The sequence below is a fragment of the Ovis aries genome, chromosome 8 (genome assembly GCF_016772045.2).
Source record: "Ovis aries strain OAR_USU_Benz2616 breed Rambouillet chromosome 8, ARS-UI_Ramb_v3.0, whole genome shotgun sequence".
Taxonomy (NCBI): Eukaryota; Metazoa; Chordata; class Mammalia; order Artiodactyla; family Bovidae; genus Ovis; species Ovis aries.
Genome location: NC_056061.1, coordinates 53,506,245 through 53,522,853, shown reverse-complemented (window position 1 = coordinate 53,522,853; position 16,609 = coordinate 53,506,245). Strand labels below are relative to the sequence as shown.

Genomic DNA, 16,609 nt, shown 5'->3' with positions numbered 1-16,609 from the left:
TATCAAACATGCAAGAATCGATAAATATTTAATTATGAGAACATCAGTAAGGTTACCATTAGCCATCCATTTATCTATAATATTAGGATTGGATTGCCTTATTATAGATGTGTGGCATTTCTGTATTCTAGACTATGTATTAGGCTTTGATACTGTTACTGAAGTACTTAGGGTTCCTGGCATTATCAATCATGATTAGAAAAAAGTTCAACAGACTTATGTATTTAAAAGCTGCTTAAACAGATCTAGTGAAGCAAATCTAAACTAGACAGTTTTTAAAAGAAATGTAGAAATAAATTATTGTAAAATTTAAAAGAAAACCAGATGTAATCTTTGAACTAAAAATTCATTGGCATCGTCATAGTAACTGTCAGTTCTTGATCAAAGCACTTAACTCTGGTGATAATATTTATTTCTTTTGTAATAACCTGAAATAAAGCCTACCTCACAGGGTTGTTGTGAGGATTAAGGTATAAGAAAAAGCTGATAATACATGGTTGGCAGATACCAACAAAGGTTTTATATATATTCTCTCATAGTCTATCTACTAACAAAGTTTTGTGAATCTGAAAAGTAAAAATCCTTCATTGCTATGAAAACTTTTACCTGTCATCCATTTGACAAGTTCATTGCTTCTTATTTTTTCTCAATCATAAAATGTTTAAATTATATATTTTAAGGTAAAGCCTCAAATTTTGAATGTCTTTACCATTTGCTTCAAACTATCTGTCTTCAAATTTTTACATTGTTTTTAATCCAAATTTCAAGTTGTCTTATTTTTAGCCATGTCAATCTCTCAGAATTTTTAAGGAATGAATTTATTCTTTCTTCTTATCCAAGAAACAAAGACTGAAAGTTATTTCTTCAACTCTTTTTTAAACTTTAAAATGGCAAAGCATTTGTGCTACATCCACATTCTTCTCAAATTTATAACAACTAATGTTTAACTCTTAGAGCAGTGACTGCTTCATATTATAATACACATGGTAATGTGGCAATTAAAAAAAAGTAACTGGATATAGTATAAGGGCTTAGGCCTTGGAAGCAGGTCATTCTTTACTGCTTATTAGATTAATAACCTTGGGCAAGTTATTTAACTTGTCTAAGCCTCAGTGATCTCATCTATACAATTAGAAATCTCATGCCTTCTTCAGTTCATTGATCTGAGAATTAATTGAGTTAACAAATGACAAGTGCCGAGCATATAAGAGACCTAATTCATCCATTGGAACAAGTATTTAATGAGTGTCTGCTCTGTGCCAGACACTGCTCTGAGTGCTAGGGCTATATAGAGGGTTCTTCCCTTCATGGAACACACAGTGGGAAAAACAGAAGGGTACTTGCAATGATAATGTGATAAGTATTATTATAGGCAGAAAACATGGTGGTTTAAAAATACCTACCAGGAAAACCTAGTCTGAGAAAGGTTATATATGCTCAGTTAGAGAAGTCTCCCTGATGAGGCAAGACAGAATTGGAAGTTAACCAGATATTAGAGATAAAAGAATATTGTAGGCCGAAGGACAAAGAGCCCATAGGCAAGTTTGGAACTATCCTAGAGGTAAGTTTGAAAAGTGAAGGCTGTAGAATAACCTATGACCTACTGATGTATAATTTGTCCCATACACTCTTCCAAAAAATAGGACCACTTGAAAGAATAAGAAAATATACATATTTAGATTCATGACTTCTCTTTAAAAATAATTTTAAAATTAGAAACTACTCTGGGATCAAATGCCAATGTTCACTTAGGTAAGTTGCCCCCTAAATTGCTCTCCAATTCCCCATAATCCCCACCCTTCCCTGTGCTGTCTCACTATGGGAAGCAACACTTTTATATTCCCTGTCTAAAACCTGTTAGGAGTTTTGCAGAGCTTTTGCCCACTAGCCTAGAAAAAAGACATATTTCAATGAATAGAGCAAGTATTACTGCTAAATAATGGTGGTGGTGATGGTGGTTGTGACGACGTGGTGGTGGTGGTGGTGGTGGTAGTTTTTGTTATACTTTTGTCGTTGTTTTATTATTGATAATACTATCCTTATCATTGTTATTATTTCTAAAATGTATAATGCCATTTCCATCCCTAAAGCTTAGTTTATGACTATCTTACTTAGATGTCATATATGCTATGTCAATATAATGGATATTGTTGGGTATGTATGCTTGAGGCTAAGTACTATAATTCTCAGAGAAAAATATCCCACACATGAGTAGCTATCAAATTAATAGATTAATTTTCTAAAGGAAAAGCTTTTGGACATAAATACAACTACTAAATAAATAACTAACATATTTGTAGTGTATCAGTATATTTATTCTAGTACAGATACTAATGAGAATCAGAAAATTTTATCCTAGTTAATAATCCAGCTGAGAAATGTTATTCTTAAAATAACTAAAATATATTTCCAAGGCACCTAAACTGCTGCCATAAACTTAGAAACATAATCTGGCTTCTATAGGCATTTAGAGTCCTTTTCTTTTTATTAATATGAAATGAATTTTATATACCTTAAATAGTTTTTTAATTGCATGTCTCATGTGTAACATTCACAATGAACCAGATTGGATTTCACATCCTTGATATGTAAGATAAAGATGTCAGTGTCTGAGGAGCTCAAAAGTCTAACTCTGCTCATTTCCAAATCTCCTGTGTCGTTTGTTTTGCTGCATCTGTAAGGCCATTCTGTAGTTGGCACTCTGCCATGGGGTTCTGAAACATATTTTTAGGATCTGACCATGTTTATTATTTAATATTATGATCATTTGCATAATACCTCTACACAGCATTTTCCAAACTTTTCTCAAAGTACTTTTCTTATAAAGTACATAATTTCCCCATATATTCCTGAGTGTTTGCCTTGTATCAAGCTGCAGTTTATTCTACAAATTTCCTGATTAGGTTTGGATTAATGTTATATAAATATATTTTAAAATGTTAATTCTACACATTGCATTTTTACTGAACAAAAAGGCAAAGAATGAAGAATAGAGTTTGTCTATTTTAACTGGATGACTGTAATAAAATAAACTTGAAAAAGTAGTCATGTTATTCCCACAGAACATCTTCTGAAGTTTTGATCAAGCGTGTTAATCACCCAGAAGGAAAACCAAAATTTAGCCTTAACTTGTTTTCTTTGAACAACTCTACTAAGGAAGCATTTACTTACTGTTTTAATAAAGTATAGTTATGCTTTATGATAATTTATTGTAATGATAAAATACAAGAAGTGATGAGACATTTGGGTTGACAGCTTGAATGTTAAAATATCCATATGACAAATAAAACAATTTTATAGCAATCAACAAATATTGTTTGGATGTTAAACTTAATTCCTGAAATTATGACATATTCTTAGAGTTTCTAAAACAAATCTATATCTTTACCCTCGGGTTTTCCTGAACTACTTACTGCTGGTGTCAGTTCTCCTTCAAGCCTCACGCTAAGGTTTCCCTTTCGTATTTGTCTTGGCAGCAAGCTTGCTAAGAAACGCAAAGATGCGATGGGGAACACCCGGCAGGAAATGACACACATGGTAAATGCTATGGATCGAAGTTATGCTGATCAGAGCACTCTGCATGCGGAAGACCCTCTTTCCATCACCTTCATGGACCAACATAATTTTAGTCCAAGATGTAAGTTCTTTACCAAAATGTTGATCAATGACTTTTAAAGCTATTTAAGTTCTCTCTGAATTCAACACATTAGCTTTTGAATAGAGGGGAAATAAGACAGAGTGGAAGAAGAAACTGGAAATAGAAAAAGTGATATGGAGTACAACCGAGTTTATCAGAAGGCTTGTTTTCAGTCTTGATATTTGATTTAGTTTAACTTCAAACTGTATGAATTTCATTACTATAAGAGACATTGATACACCACTCAGACCAAATCTTATTGCTTTAAGTTAAAATATTTGATTGCCTACATAAAATTAGCTCATCAGAATTTATAATTGCTTTGTATTTGAATCTTCCATTGTGTAAGGTTAAGTCTTTTGAGATATGAGATATCATAATTCTTTCTGGGAATTATTGGCATGGGAAAAGTCATTCTATTTAATTATTCTATAGATGCCTCAAGAATTTCACTAATAAAAAGTTAACCAGAGAAAAGAGAAATCTACATACTGTTAAGTATCTGGTGTGAAGTCCGAAAGTTTACTTGAACTGAGGGATTGAGAGGGAATGGTGAAATCCATCTATTCACTCATCTATGTTAAGAATTGCAAATGTTTATCTGTGGAGGCATATCTTTTAAAACAGTTCCTCTAAAGTATTGTTTGATGCCCCATGATCAGTATTATTGTTTATCTTCAAATTTTCAAGAATTTTGTTTATCCCATTCGATAGCACTGTGTTTATTTTGTTACTTAAAATTAAGTTCAATTACCTGACTGTCTCTTCAAATAACTAAGTGAAATTGGTACTTGAGGAAAGCAAATTGTGTTTATCCTTGGCCTTGTGTCCACAGAGGCATTTGCCACAGATCCCAGTTTGGGAAAAACTGTATAAGGAAAGAAGTAAACAATAGAAGTGTTATTTTCGATACAGATTATAAAAATATGTAGTGGTAAGACTGAGAAAATAAAGTATTTGTAGGTTTATGCCTTTATGGCTTTTCAAAAGGGAATGTTTTTTCTGAAATGTTCAGCTTGGTGCAAACTTTTTAAAAATTATTGGCCATGATTTTCCCTGATATGTACCTATATCATATTAGTAGTTAAGGATATTATAATGAGTCATTTTGGAATTTAGTTTTAATAGTGATAAGGACTTTCTGATCTGTTCTATTTTTTTTTTCACTGTAAGATAAATAATAGAGAAAAACATAAAACATTGTTGCTATTGAAAGTTTTGCTGAAAGTATAGATGTATCATTTCTCTAACCATTTGATTTAAAAATTAATCAATTAAAGACTTGAAAGAATTTTTGTTTCCAAAGCTTTTTTATCTAATGCCTGTATACCTTATTATGAAGTTTGAATTTAGCAGTATATCTCTAAATATACACTTATGAACTTGGAGAAAGGATTAAATCTATTTTCCAAAGTTAGCAAAAGTAGAATGAATATAATTACCTCTCCAAGTACCTCACCCTGGATAGATCTAAATGCATTTTTCCCCCTAATTTTATAATCTTTATAAATTGAAGTTGAATCTTCTTGGTTTTTAAAATTGGACTAACTACTGAACTATAATTATAGATGCACCTTTCCTGGTATTTTGAGGTAACCCAAGTTGAGAAAAAGAATGGTCCCTTTGCAGGTTATAGTAATAAAGAAAGTTTAGTATTTATATTTCTTAAGAAATGACAAATCTATTGTAAAGGAAAAAAGAATATGAAATACAGCTTTAGGGCAATATATTCCTTCATGAGCTTTGTTTTCCTGCAGTGCCCAGTGATCCACTTGTGCCGACCGCTGTGTTAGGTGAGGCCCTAATTCTTTGTCATCATTTTTGCATGGATCACACCTTCTTGCATGGGTTACAGCTTTGTCTACACAGTATTTACAGTGCAGGAAGCAGTTTGATTTTGAAAATGTAGTCCTGATTTTATCAGAGAGCAATTGTGATCAACCCAATTAGATCTAGTGCATTTCAAATTAGTTGGGTATACTTTTTTAAAACAACTTATCCTTTAATTCTAGGTTCTGTTAGATTTGGAGTGAGTACAAGGACCCTTAATATGAATATATAACTAATGTTTATATATGCAAGTTAGTAGAATGAATCCAAATGTACACATTTCAGGGGCCAGTGCTACCAGAATCACGTGTGTGTGTGTGTGTGTGTGTGTGTGTGTGTATGTATATATATATATACATATATATATGTATATATATATATGTATATATATATATATAATATACCTGATTTAAAGGGATTTTTCTAAATCCTCCTAATTTTATAACAACTAAAGAATAAATTTCCAAGTAAACATTTGGCATTTGTGCATTTGCTTTAGTTTTGTCTTAGTTAAGAATTTATAAATGCAGGTAAAATTGCTACAGTGTTAATAATGGAGTTTTACATTGTATATGCACTTTACATGATAAGTGTTATCTTTCAAAAAATTTACATTAATCCAAGATTTACCACTACATTGGAGAAGGAAATGGAAACCCACTCCAGAATTCTTGCCTGGAGAATTTCATGAACAGAGAAGCCTGGCGGCCTACAGTCCATGGAGTCGCAAAGAGTTGGCCACGATTGAGCAACTAACACTACCAGCATATAACATCTAAGACAGCTAGTATTGCTAGTAATAAATAAGACCTTTCCAGCTGTAAAACTAAATAAATCTTTAACAATATATTTAAGAATGCAATGAGTTTCATTTCGATTTGCACTCTATCCCTTGATGAATTACATAGCCATGATTTGACCAGCTGGCTTGTACGTTCACAAGTTGTCTTATCAGTTTGTCCCCGTGCTTCTAATATTTAAGATTTAATCAGAGAAATGTAGAAATTGCCAGATAAATGTACCTTTAAAATTCCAAGTTCTCATGCTTTATATTTAAATTTCTTTGAACATAAGACATCAGTTTACACATATTTTTATTATCAATGTATTCAATGTTTAATTATATTTTCAAAATATGTTAGAACAATAGAACTAACTCAGTTAAATAAAATATACCTTTTTGACTAAAATAGTTACTAAAAGTTAAAATTTTATAATACAAAGGGATATTCTAAAAGAATCTGTAAGTCAGTGTTTTCTGTCTCTGATTGCGCTCTCCCTTTGATATTCCCACCAGCAAGGTCAGGGAATTTGCCCCAAAGGATGGCCTAATCATATAGGGAAGAGCCAGGAATCACGATCTTTGAGAGGCATCAAATTCCTCTGAAAATGTCATCTTCTGTTGAGCACTGTAGAATGAGGTCAGCATCAAGCTCATAAATTAAATTCAATGAAGTTATTAAAAATTCAAGGAAAAAGATTGTTACCTGTTAAAATTTCCTTATGGTAATATTCAAAGACATGTAGAATTGGGTCTAATAACTCTCAGTCCTCTTGTGAACTCACAAATATGAACTCATGAAAATATTCATAAAAAATGTCTTTGCTTCCCCTTCAGTAAAATGATATAATAATTCTTACCATATCTTCTCCACAGAGCTTAGTAAAGAGAAAATGAGATAATGTATAAAGTTTAAAATATTATTGTAATAATTTTCCCATGAAAGAGGATATTTATTTTTAAGGAAGGCTAGAGTTAACGCAACAGAGTTATAAATCTATTCATTTAAAAAATCATTGTGCATTTTATTTCATTTTGTAAGTCTAGCTGGTTGATATTTATATTTCTTCTTTGAAAACTAAATAGCTTGTTAATCATACCAAATTTAGAAATGATTTGTTGCATTTTTCATCATTCTTGGAATCACTGTGTTTATAGTTTTACATCCAGTTTATTTTGTATTTATAAAGCAGTTTTTGAAATCACTTCAAATATTGCTTGATATTAATATCTGCTTACTGATTTAAAAAGAAGTCGGAAACTTTTGTATTGATTCATATTTTTGTTTTTTTGTGTTTCACTGCTGCATTGGGTTAAAGTCCCTATTACTGGTAAGTGTATTGCAAAGAACTCTAGAAGACCTGTCCTTCAAAGAAATATTTAAAGTTATTCATAAATGTGTAGTGAGGATAATAATTAGTACATGTACTCTTGCTTCTAGTCGCATTGTTGGGTAATTCAATGAGGTGAGGTAGAAATGTATAGATATTAATAATTCATGTGTGATTATTTTAAAAATACTGCTCATTGTACTACTGTATTAAAGCTTAATGCAAAGCAAAAGGCACTGTCTATCTCATATTGATACGTAATCATGTAAGATCTGAAATATGGCTGAATCCTCTGTTTCTTACTGAGCCTTTTACAAATGTAAATATTCCACTGCTCCAGCAAGTACAATGTGAGCTCTGGGTCTGCCTCACAGAGCACTGACTGCCTTTATTCCAGCTTGGGTGATTGCATTTTGCCTTCCTAAGAGCCTGTTCTCTTTACTTCTTATCCTAAGCTGTATATTCTGTGATAGTGCCCCAATCAGTGGCTTCTGGATTTAATTTTACAGGGAAGATGTATATTTCTTTATGTCAGTCTATTGATTGCAGTATTTTAGCAAAGGTAGACCAACTGAGTGTCGTCTCATAGAAAAAATAGTAAACACTCGTGAATCATGATTGCTAGCAGATGTTTGTGTGTAGAGGGGTGGGAAACCAGAGTAAAAAGCATTAATTCTTTTGGGTATTTTTAGGTCCAAACAGAATCCAACAGAATTTTTTTTAAATTCAATGTGGAGTGTTAGAAGTAAATGCAAAAGAAAAAACTACATTCAGCCTAGTAAGAGAAAATAAAGTAAATGCAATCAAGCTAAATTATAGAAGCACACAAATCTGATTGTGGGGTTCTTTTTCTTTTTTTCCTTCTCCAGGAAGAAAAAATGTTTATCATGGGGACAACAATTCATTTTTTGCCATATCCTATTTGTAGAGTTGGTGATAGAACAGGCAAATGTACCAGCACTTGAAATATGTTTTAACTGTTAACTAAATATCGTTCTCTACAGTATGCAGTATCATTAAAACAAAAGTTCCCCTAAGAGTGTACTTTCTCTTCTGTTAATGAGTATGGCAGTATAACGTTTGCCAAAGTAACACCCCTTAAAACATTTGTTTTTTTTAAAGATGGTAAGTTTAAATGTGATCATTATAAGCATGCTTCTTCTCGTTGTAATGATTAGCACTATGGTCATTAAAATAATATTTATTTTTCAGAGGTAAAATGTTCTTGTTCTTTTCTTCCTTCTTATGACAGAGACTTAAGAGTTTCTTTTCATTTTAAGCTAACAACACAGTTGGGATGGGGCCTGCACTTAAATGTGGGTGGTGAGGGATTTAATGGATTTGTAACTAATTGATTCATTGAAATATTGAAATATTTATTGAGTGACTGCTTTTACCAGGCACTAAGAATAAAAAGAAAACTATGACTCTTGTCTCTACATGCTAAGCATTTAGAGTTTAGTTAGAAAAAGAGATCAAGAAATAACTGATTAAAATACATTGTGAGTGAAATGAATGTAGGCGAACAGAAGGCCATGGGAACGTAAAGCAGGCGCTGTGTAACTCAGCCAAGATGGGCCATGGAGGAATTCCAGAAGTATCTAAATATTTTGTCCCAGAGACAAACCAAGGTTTCTTGTACACAGTAACCAGAAGAGTCAAAATGTATCCGCAATAAAAAATAGCAATAATAATAAACCAAGGGAGTAGAGATGAAGCGCAAATGCACGTGTAACCTGGCTAGCAGACATAGCGGGCCGTGGGCTGATTCTGTAAAAGGTTCAGGTTTACGGGTCTGGAGTGTTTCATGGTAAAACGTCCCAGGTGGAAGGGCATAAGTAGGACTACAGTGGGGATGGGTTGCCTATATAGGGAGGTTGGGATATGGGTGGGAAAGAATTTGTTCAATTTAATCAACAATGAAAACACCTCTCCAATTGACAACTTGATCTTCTTGTCCCACAATATACTGCTGTGACTGAAGATAGAAGAAAAAAGTCAGAACTCAGCAAAATCTCCCACTTATACTTCTTTAAAGTGGATCAGCTGTTTCTCTACATCTCACAGCATCTGTTGTCTTGCTTATATACACATATTAATAATATGCCCTGACCTCCTACCTGGAGCTGAAGTAAAAGGCTTTGTCTTTATAGGGATGCTGCCCTAGGTCTGTACTATGTTTCTTTCTTCCTCCTATTATCAGAAAGATCATAAGATCTTAAAATCTGCTTTGCATAGATATATATTAAACAAGGTAACTTTGTCTTTTTTTTAATCTTCTGGAATCTGAAACATGGCAGATGAGAACCACAGTGCTACAGCAGAATCCAGTCGTCTTCTTGATGTACCTCGCTACCTGTGTGAGGGGACAGAATCCCCTTACCAGACGGGACAGCTGCACCCAGCCATCAGGGTAGCCGACTTACTGCAGCACATTAATCTCATGAAGACATCAGACAGCTATGGGTTCAAAGAGGAATATGAGGTGAAAGTTTCAATACTATGTTGAATCTTATTTCTAACCATGATACTCAGCAGAATTTAGCAGCTTTTCCTTCCATTTACATAGCAAGCACTGGAATACTCTGTAGACCCTCTAATCCTTTGTGAACAATCAAGTGGGCATTTGAGGAGAAGGATGTAGATGGATTGAAAAAAGGATATTTCCAGGGGATGTAGCTGGGTCAAAATTCATTTTAATAAAAAATGCTGGATTCCATAATTATTTTACTATGCTACTTAGAGACCAGTTTGTTAGACCTTATGTTTTCCCCACTCAAAAATCCATAGCAGACTATCTTGAGTCCTGGTGTACCTTTGCAGTGTCTGCCATTTGAATGACCTAAGCAGTGGATACTTGTCTGCCTCTTTGCGTGTTGACCCTCTGTTGAAAATAAGATCAAGCTATGGGTGTTAAATGTGTTACTTGTCACTCTGAGTTTTGTTTTGAGGATTATAGGTTGAGGGTGGCTGGGAAGAAAAACAGAGTACTCCAAATTCAGACAACAAAAAGCAGCTCCAAAAAAGGACGTGGGAAATTCTTTCATCCTTATTTCCCCTTCCTACCCAAACTAAAACAGCAAGATTATACCACAGAGGAAGTTATTTAACTAAACATCCCAATGTGCATAATATAGCAAAAAGGAAATAGTTCTTTTGCTACTTTTCACGTACCAGAAATGTCACTCTGGGGTGTAGAAGAAAGTACCTCCACCATCAAACACACACAATTAAAATGAAAGAAGCCAAGGACTACTTTACTTTGAAAGACCACCAAAAATATAATACATTTAACTTCATAAGGAATCTTCTAAACATCGCCTTTTATTTACAGATTACTTGTTATACCTTAGTTTGGAAGTGAATAAAATTATTTTTGAATTTTGAATGTCGGTTTTAGATATACGCTGGAAACACTATGCTGTGGTGACAATATTGTAAAGTAATTAACCTCCAATTAAAATAAATAAATTTATATTAAAAAACTAAAACAAAAATAGTACAAGGAATTACAATATTCTATCAGAACCATTTTGTTGTTGTTGTTCATTGCGTGAGTATTCCTGTGTCATCTCACTTCAAAGACCATTGGCTCTTTGAAGACCCCCTTTCTTGTGTTGAGCAAAGTTTTAAGTTTTTCTGCAAAAAGATATCTATACTCATATTTTAAATTGCTGCATATGGTAATTAAACCAATCAACAAATTCATCTGTTCCAAGATTCTTGGAGATGGTGACTCTTTTCAATTTTCATATGGTCTCTTGTTGTGGAGACTGAGTCCTTTTCAGGATCTTCAAAGAAACTAAAATATGATGTATTGCACATGATTTAATGAATAATTATGGGAGGAAACAGGTTTTCTTTGTCCTGTTAGAAATGCTAAAGGAAGCATATTTTTGAAAGATGCTCATTAAAAGTAGTTTTGAAGTCTCTGATGCTTTCTCTACTTCCGTCTCACAAAGTTGCAGTGATGTTAAATTTGAAATACTTTCAAGGCTCCTCCCCCCGCCCCCCCCCCGCTTTTTTCCCCCTAAAGTTGTTTGTTGTCCTCAATTTGAACTCAGTCCAATCCAAGATGAACAAGTAGGAGTCCAACAAACAAGTTTGAGGTCTGAAAATTGATCTTGTTTACTGCTGTAGGACTCCCTTCCTCCCTGAGAAAGTGGCTTTTACTATTTTAGTCTTTAAAACAGACAGACTTGATTCAAGGAAAGGAATTAAATTCAGTGTGCTTGTTAATTTTGCTTTTTTCTAGAGCTTCTTTGAAGGACAGTCAGCATCTTGGGATGTAGCTAAAAAAGATCAAAATAGAGCAAAAAACAGATATGGAAACATTATAGCATGTAAGTTCTCTTATGATTCTTGATAAATGTAAAAACCAGGTGTAGAAGATAAAGGGTAAATTTGCAATTACTCCTTCTATGGTTTTAAACTTTAAAAAAAAACCCAGAGGATGGCAGTCTGTTTATAAAGTAACCTATTTAATATTATAACAGCATTGGGTATTGGCAGCAATTCTGAAATTGTCATCATTCTCATTAATTGACTCAGATTCTTCATCTTGTGGTGATAATGTGCTGTTTGCACATAAGTGCCTGGAGGTGTCATTAACAACTGAAAATATTAGGATAATGAATATGAAGGATTTTTTTCATGCTAAATTACTATAACTCTTCCACCAAACACATTCAAGGTGGGAGTGTTATTCCTTCCATATACCTTGTTTCCTTTCTTGGAGCCAGTGCCTGAATCCCATTTGCTCCAAGTTATTTATCATTAGGGACTTCCTCCTGATTATGTCTTCAAGGTGTGTTCATGAGATAAATAAATTGATTATCATATGAAACCGTAGGAGCAGTAAGAAAAGTGACAGATAGTTTAGCTTGTAACTAGCTGCTGATTTTACTTAGACTACTTTATTCTCAATTTAAATTATTTTACAGTCTCTTTTGAATACATCAGAGTTTAACCTTTGTGAGAGTAACCATAACTCTCACAAAATAAGAAGTTGAGAGTAGGGTTTCAAAATTCACTCACTAATTCTGTGGCCCATTTGCTGTAAAGTACAGTGAGAAAAGATCCCACCCATTTAAAATCATGCCTAACAAGCAAAATTAGGAGTTAAGGCAAGTTTAGTAATTCAGAAAAATTTATGACTCAAATGATTATTTATCAGACATTATTATCATTTCTACTAAAAATTTCCTGACTATGAAGATGCTAGTCATTGAAGCTTTCTTAACAGAATATTATCATCAAAATAAGTAATGAGCTCATTAAAGTTCTTGCATTTTTTCAAATGACTGGTATCCAGTGAAATTTTAAAAGTATATTATGGCTAATCTGTTGTTAACCACTGAATTATTTTAAGTTTCTACTAGGGTCATTGTCTCAAAACAGGGGGGAAATTTAACAGCTTTTTTTTAATCCTTTAAAAATCTTAGATGATCACTCCAGAGTAATTCTGCAACCTGTTGAGGATGATCCTTCTTCAGATTACATTAATGCCAACTATATAGACGTGAGTATTTTTATCCTGCAGTATGCCCGATTTATTGACTTATATATATATATATGTATATATATAAATCTTTTCCTTTTTATTACCTATAAAGTGATTGCTAGCTTTTTAAAATAAAGAACAAACTGTACACTTTTCTTTGTTCTGCGTCCTAGTACTTACTGACGTTGTTGTGCTTTCTTTCACACCTGACTTTGGTTTGGGCTGTAGATTTGGCTGTACAGGGATGTAAGTACCACTATATGTAAATAACAGCACCCTATTATAAATACTTAATGTAACCACTCTTAATTACAGTTTTTACTAATGCTTACTACTAGTTCTTTCTGCATGCTTCACCTAACTAGCCTCATACAGTATATCTATGTTCATTTTTCTGTAACTCCTTTACATGTGTAAAGATCTATTTTACCTCCCTCCCTTTTCTATGTTTAGAAAAGCAGGATCATTTTTAGCTTTTGACAATTTAGTATGTACTCGAGTTTTATTTGTTGATGGTTTCTGTTTCTGGCTTTTATCCTACCCTTCCCTAAACATATGTGAGAAGCTGGATAGTATGATGTGTATTAGTGTTTCTGAAATTTTACTTTTTTACATTTGACTTCTGATGTTAAAAATGGGTAGGGAGACTATTTTGTGGTGTGTGGTATTGGTTTGTTAAGTATTAAAATTACTTAGGCAAAATAATTACAAAATTGCATTTATAAAATACACATATCACACATATATATTGAATCATAAAAATGAAAGTTTGTTTTGATATACATTCCACTGTTCAGTGTTGGTTAAGACATATGTACATGGAGATCCTTTGTTTAATGCAAGTAATTATCAAATAAAATAAAATATTTAGGATGCAGTATATTATATCCAAGAAGGACAGGCTCTGTTCATATTTCTTGGTTCAAAATCACACTGGAAATTGCAAGAACGTTAATTAATCCCTCTGTCCCTTGCTTTCCTCATCTTTACAGTGGGGATAATAACAATACCACTAACCTCATCATTTTATTGTGAGAATTAAATGAAGTAATTCATGTTGATCATTTAGCACAATGCCTAGCACATATTAAGTACTCATTAAACTTCACTATTTAAAAAAATAGTTCACGCATACTGAAATGAATTAATTCTAAATTTGCATTACTTGTAAGGCAAAAGATAGAAATATCAACAATTACAGCAAATATGATACATTTATAGATATGCAAAATATATAATTAGGATCTAACTTTTTATAATTTCTTTAAATAATAAATAATTTTATTGTATTCATTAAGTTCATGTTTTATATTTTGCGACTTGTCATTATTTACATATTTGAATTAGTGAATTTTATTAACTATAGTCTTTGAGTATATTGGTTAAATTTTCGATCATTATTTTACTCTCATTCAATATGGAAAACTAAACAGTCTACTCTCTAGAATAAAAATATCAACAGTTCTCTGACAAATTTGTACTTGTTCTTACCTATTTAATTTAACCTTGGTTTTCTGCCAAGACCCTGGCAGGACATTTGGTCCTATCCAAAACATCCGTTAAGACATTTGGTCCATACCAAAACATCCTTGATATTTGCTCCTTTCCAAAATGTCCATGGAGACATTTGGTCCATGCAAGAAGTCCTTGATATTTGGTGCCATCCAATACCATTTGGCATGGACCAAGTATGCTCATGGACATTTTGGACAGGAACAATTTTTAAGGACCTTTTGGCATGGACCAAATGTCTTATGGACACTTTGGGCACAACCAAGGGTCCTGTAAATATCAACAATTTTTGGTATGCACCAAATGTCTTATAGATGTTTTGGAAAGGACCAGATGGTCTGCTAACTCAAGTTTTTACTAAAACCCTTTGCTGAAGACACAACAAAGACAAAGCTTAACCCTATTAACATTTTTGCTATTAATGATCTATTGAAATTCAAATCAATTGAAAGCAACTGACAACTTATCTTTTATTTAGAGTAATTTCTTTATGAAACAATATCAAGTGCTTAACCACATAAAACTCTTGGCACACTATAAAAATAAAGAAAAATGTGCTAAACCTTTTGTTCAGGATAAGACGCATTTTTTTTAAAGTTTTTTTCCCTATATATGTGTGTACCTATAATTATGTGTGTGTAAATTAATATTATCAGCACATACAAAATAGTTTTGGCAGATTCCTGAACATATTATCAAATAGAAATATTCTGTAAAAAAAATCTCAGCAGGACTTTGACTGATGCACACATGCATTGTCCAGCTCTAACATTGGAATGTTCTGTTATTTTTTTATGGTTCTAATATGTCGTTGTCCATTTGTAATGCAGTGTGTTGTACTTTTGGATGATAAAATAAGAATTAATTTTTTTGGACACAGTTTTGCCAGGAATTAAACCAAAGATTAACATGAAGGCATAAACATTGTAGTGAAACCAAACAAAATCTATAAAGTTATTTCCTAGCAAGCAAAACTCAATTGTGCAATATGTATTCTAATCAGACCCCTTAAAATATTTAATTTTTGTTTTATTTTTACCTTTCAGATAACCTAGGTTTGAGAAGTGAACTATGAGTTCACTACTCATTTCTGGACTTTTTGCTATAACTTAATCTTAACAGGTGGTTGTCTTCATCTTTTTATGCCTTCATTCATTTATTTCTGACACAGATATAAAATGATGACCACTTTGTTCTCCTATTTTAGGGCTACCAGAGACCAAGCCACTACATTGCGACTCAAGGTAAAACTTTGCCCTTTTTAAATAGAGTAGAATAACCAAACAATTATAGAGTAATGAAACTTGCTTAATTCATCCATATGATGTTTTCTTGCAATTTGATAAGTTAAAAAAAAATCAGCTCTTCTACTTAACACTGTTCTTTATTCATCTGTATAATACAGATTGTTTTATCTCTTTAACATGTATATAAATTAAACCTTGATTTATTTTTTTAATTAAAAGTAAAATAGAAGCTGCTGGTAGTCTTTGAGATTTGGTTCTTGGTATCCGGATGTCCCAGAGCACTAGTAAACAGTGCTGGGCAGAGAAATTACTTATTTTTTGATGAAAGCAACTGAGATCTCATCTTATATAAGGTGCCTATTTCTTTGCAGCAGAGTTTGTTGGGCTGGCATGTAATAGTACCCAAGGCCAACATTGCCATGTTGGACTGAGTTGCAACAGTTTTTTTTACAAGTCAAGACTAAAACATAGGGAAGGGCTGAAGGGAACTTAGTTGAGTTCATTCTTCGTAGAAAAGTAGAAGAAAGTGAAGAAATCTTGTTAGAGTGGCACACTGGGGAATAAAAGTATCCTAACGACCATACCAAGATACCTTTAGTTATCTCCCCAAACTGACCACTGACCATCAGATAAGAAAACTGCACATCTTACTTTATAAAAAAGGAAAGTAAAACAAAAGTTAATTTGCTGTTTTTACACAGGTTATTTTCTAAGTGTTTTTCCCATATCTTTGGAGTTACTGAGTTTAATTAATTATAAACTCTTTAA

At 32.7% G+C, this 16,609-nt stretch overlaps 1 protein-coding gene and 1 long non-coding RNA gene across 13 annotated transcripts in view; both read left to right on the top strand.

Annotated features, from left to right (window-relative positions):
- The window catches only part of PTPRK (protein tyrosine phosphatase receptor type K), a 618,756-nt gene that overhangs the window by 575,493 nt on the left and 26,654 nt on the right, over window positions 1-16,609 (top strand). For 4 of the 12 annotated variants that reach the window (XM_060419594.1, XM_060419592.1, XM_060419593.1 and 1 more), the window contains 7 exons: window positions 3,477-3,637; window positions 5,395-5,430; window positions 9,880-10,064; window positions 11,835-11,922; window positions 13,024-13,100; window positions 13,311-13,328; window positions 15,802-15,838. In XM_060419594.1, the coding sequence (XP_060275577.1) occupies window positions 3,477-3,637; window positions 5,395-5,430; window positions 9,880-10,064; window positions 11,835-11,922; window positions 13,024-13,100; window positions 13,311-13,328; window positions 15,802-15,838 (602 nt within the window). The remainder of the gene's footprint in view (window positions 1-3,476; window positions 3,638-5,394; window positions 5,431-9,879; window positions 10,065-11,834; window positions 11,923-13,023; window positions 13,101-13,310; window positions 13,329-15,801; window positions 15,839-16,609) is intronic. The other 8 variants (XM_060419596.1, XM_027972452.2, XM_042253444.1 and 5 more) reach the window with 3 other exon arrangements.
- Window positions 5,437-8,799, top strand: LOC132660245 (uncharacterized). The gene is made up of 2 exons (XR_009601636.1): window positions 5,437-7,579; window positions 8,449-8,799. It is a non-coding gene; the product is annotated as an uncharacterized LOC132660245 (long non-coding RNA).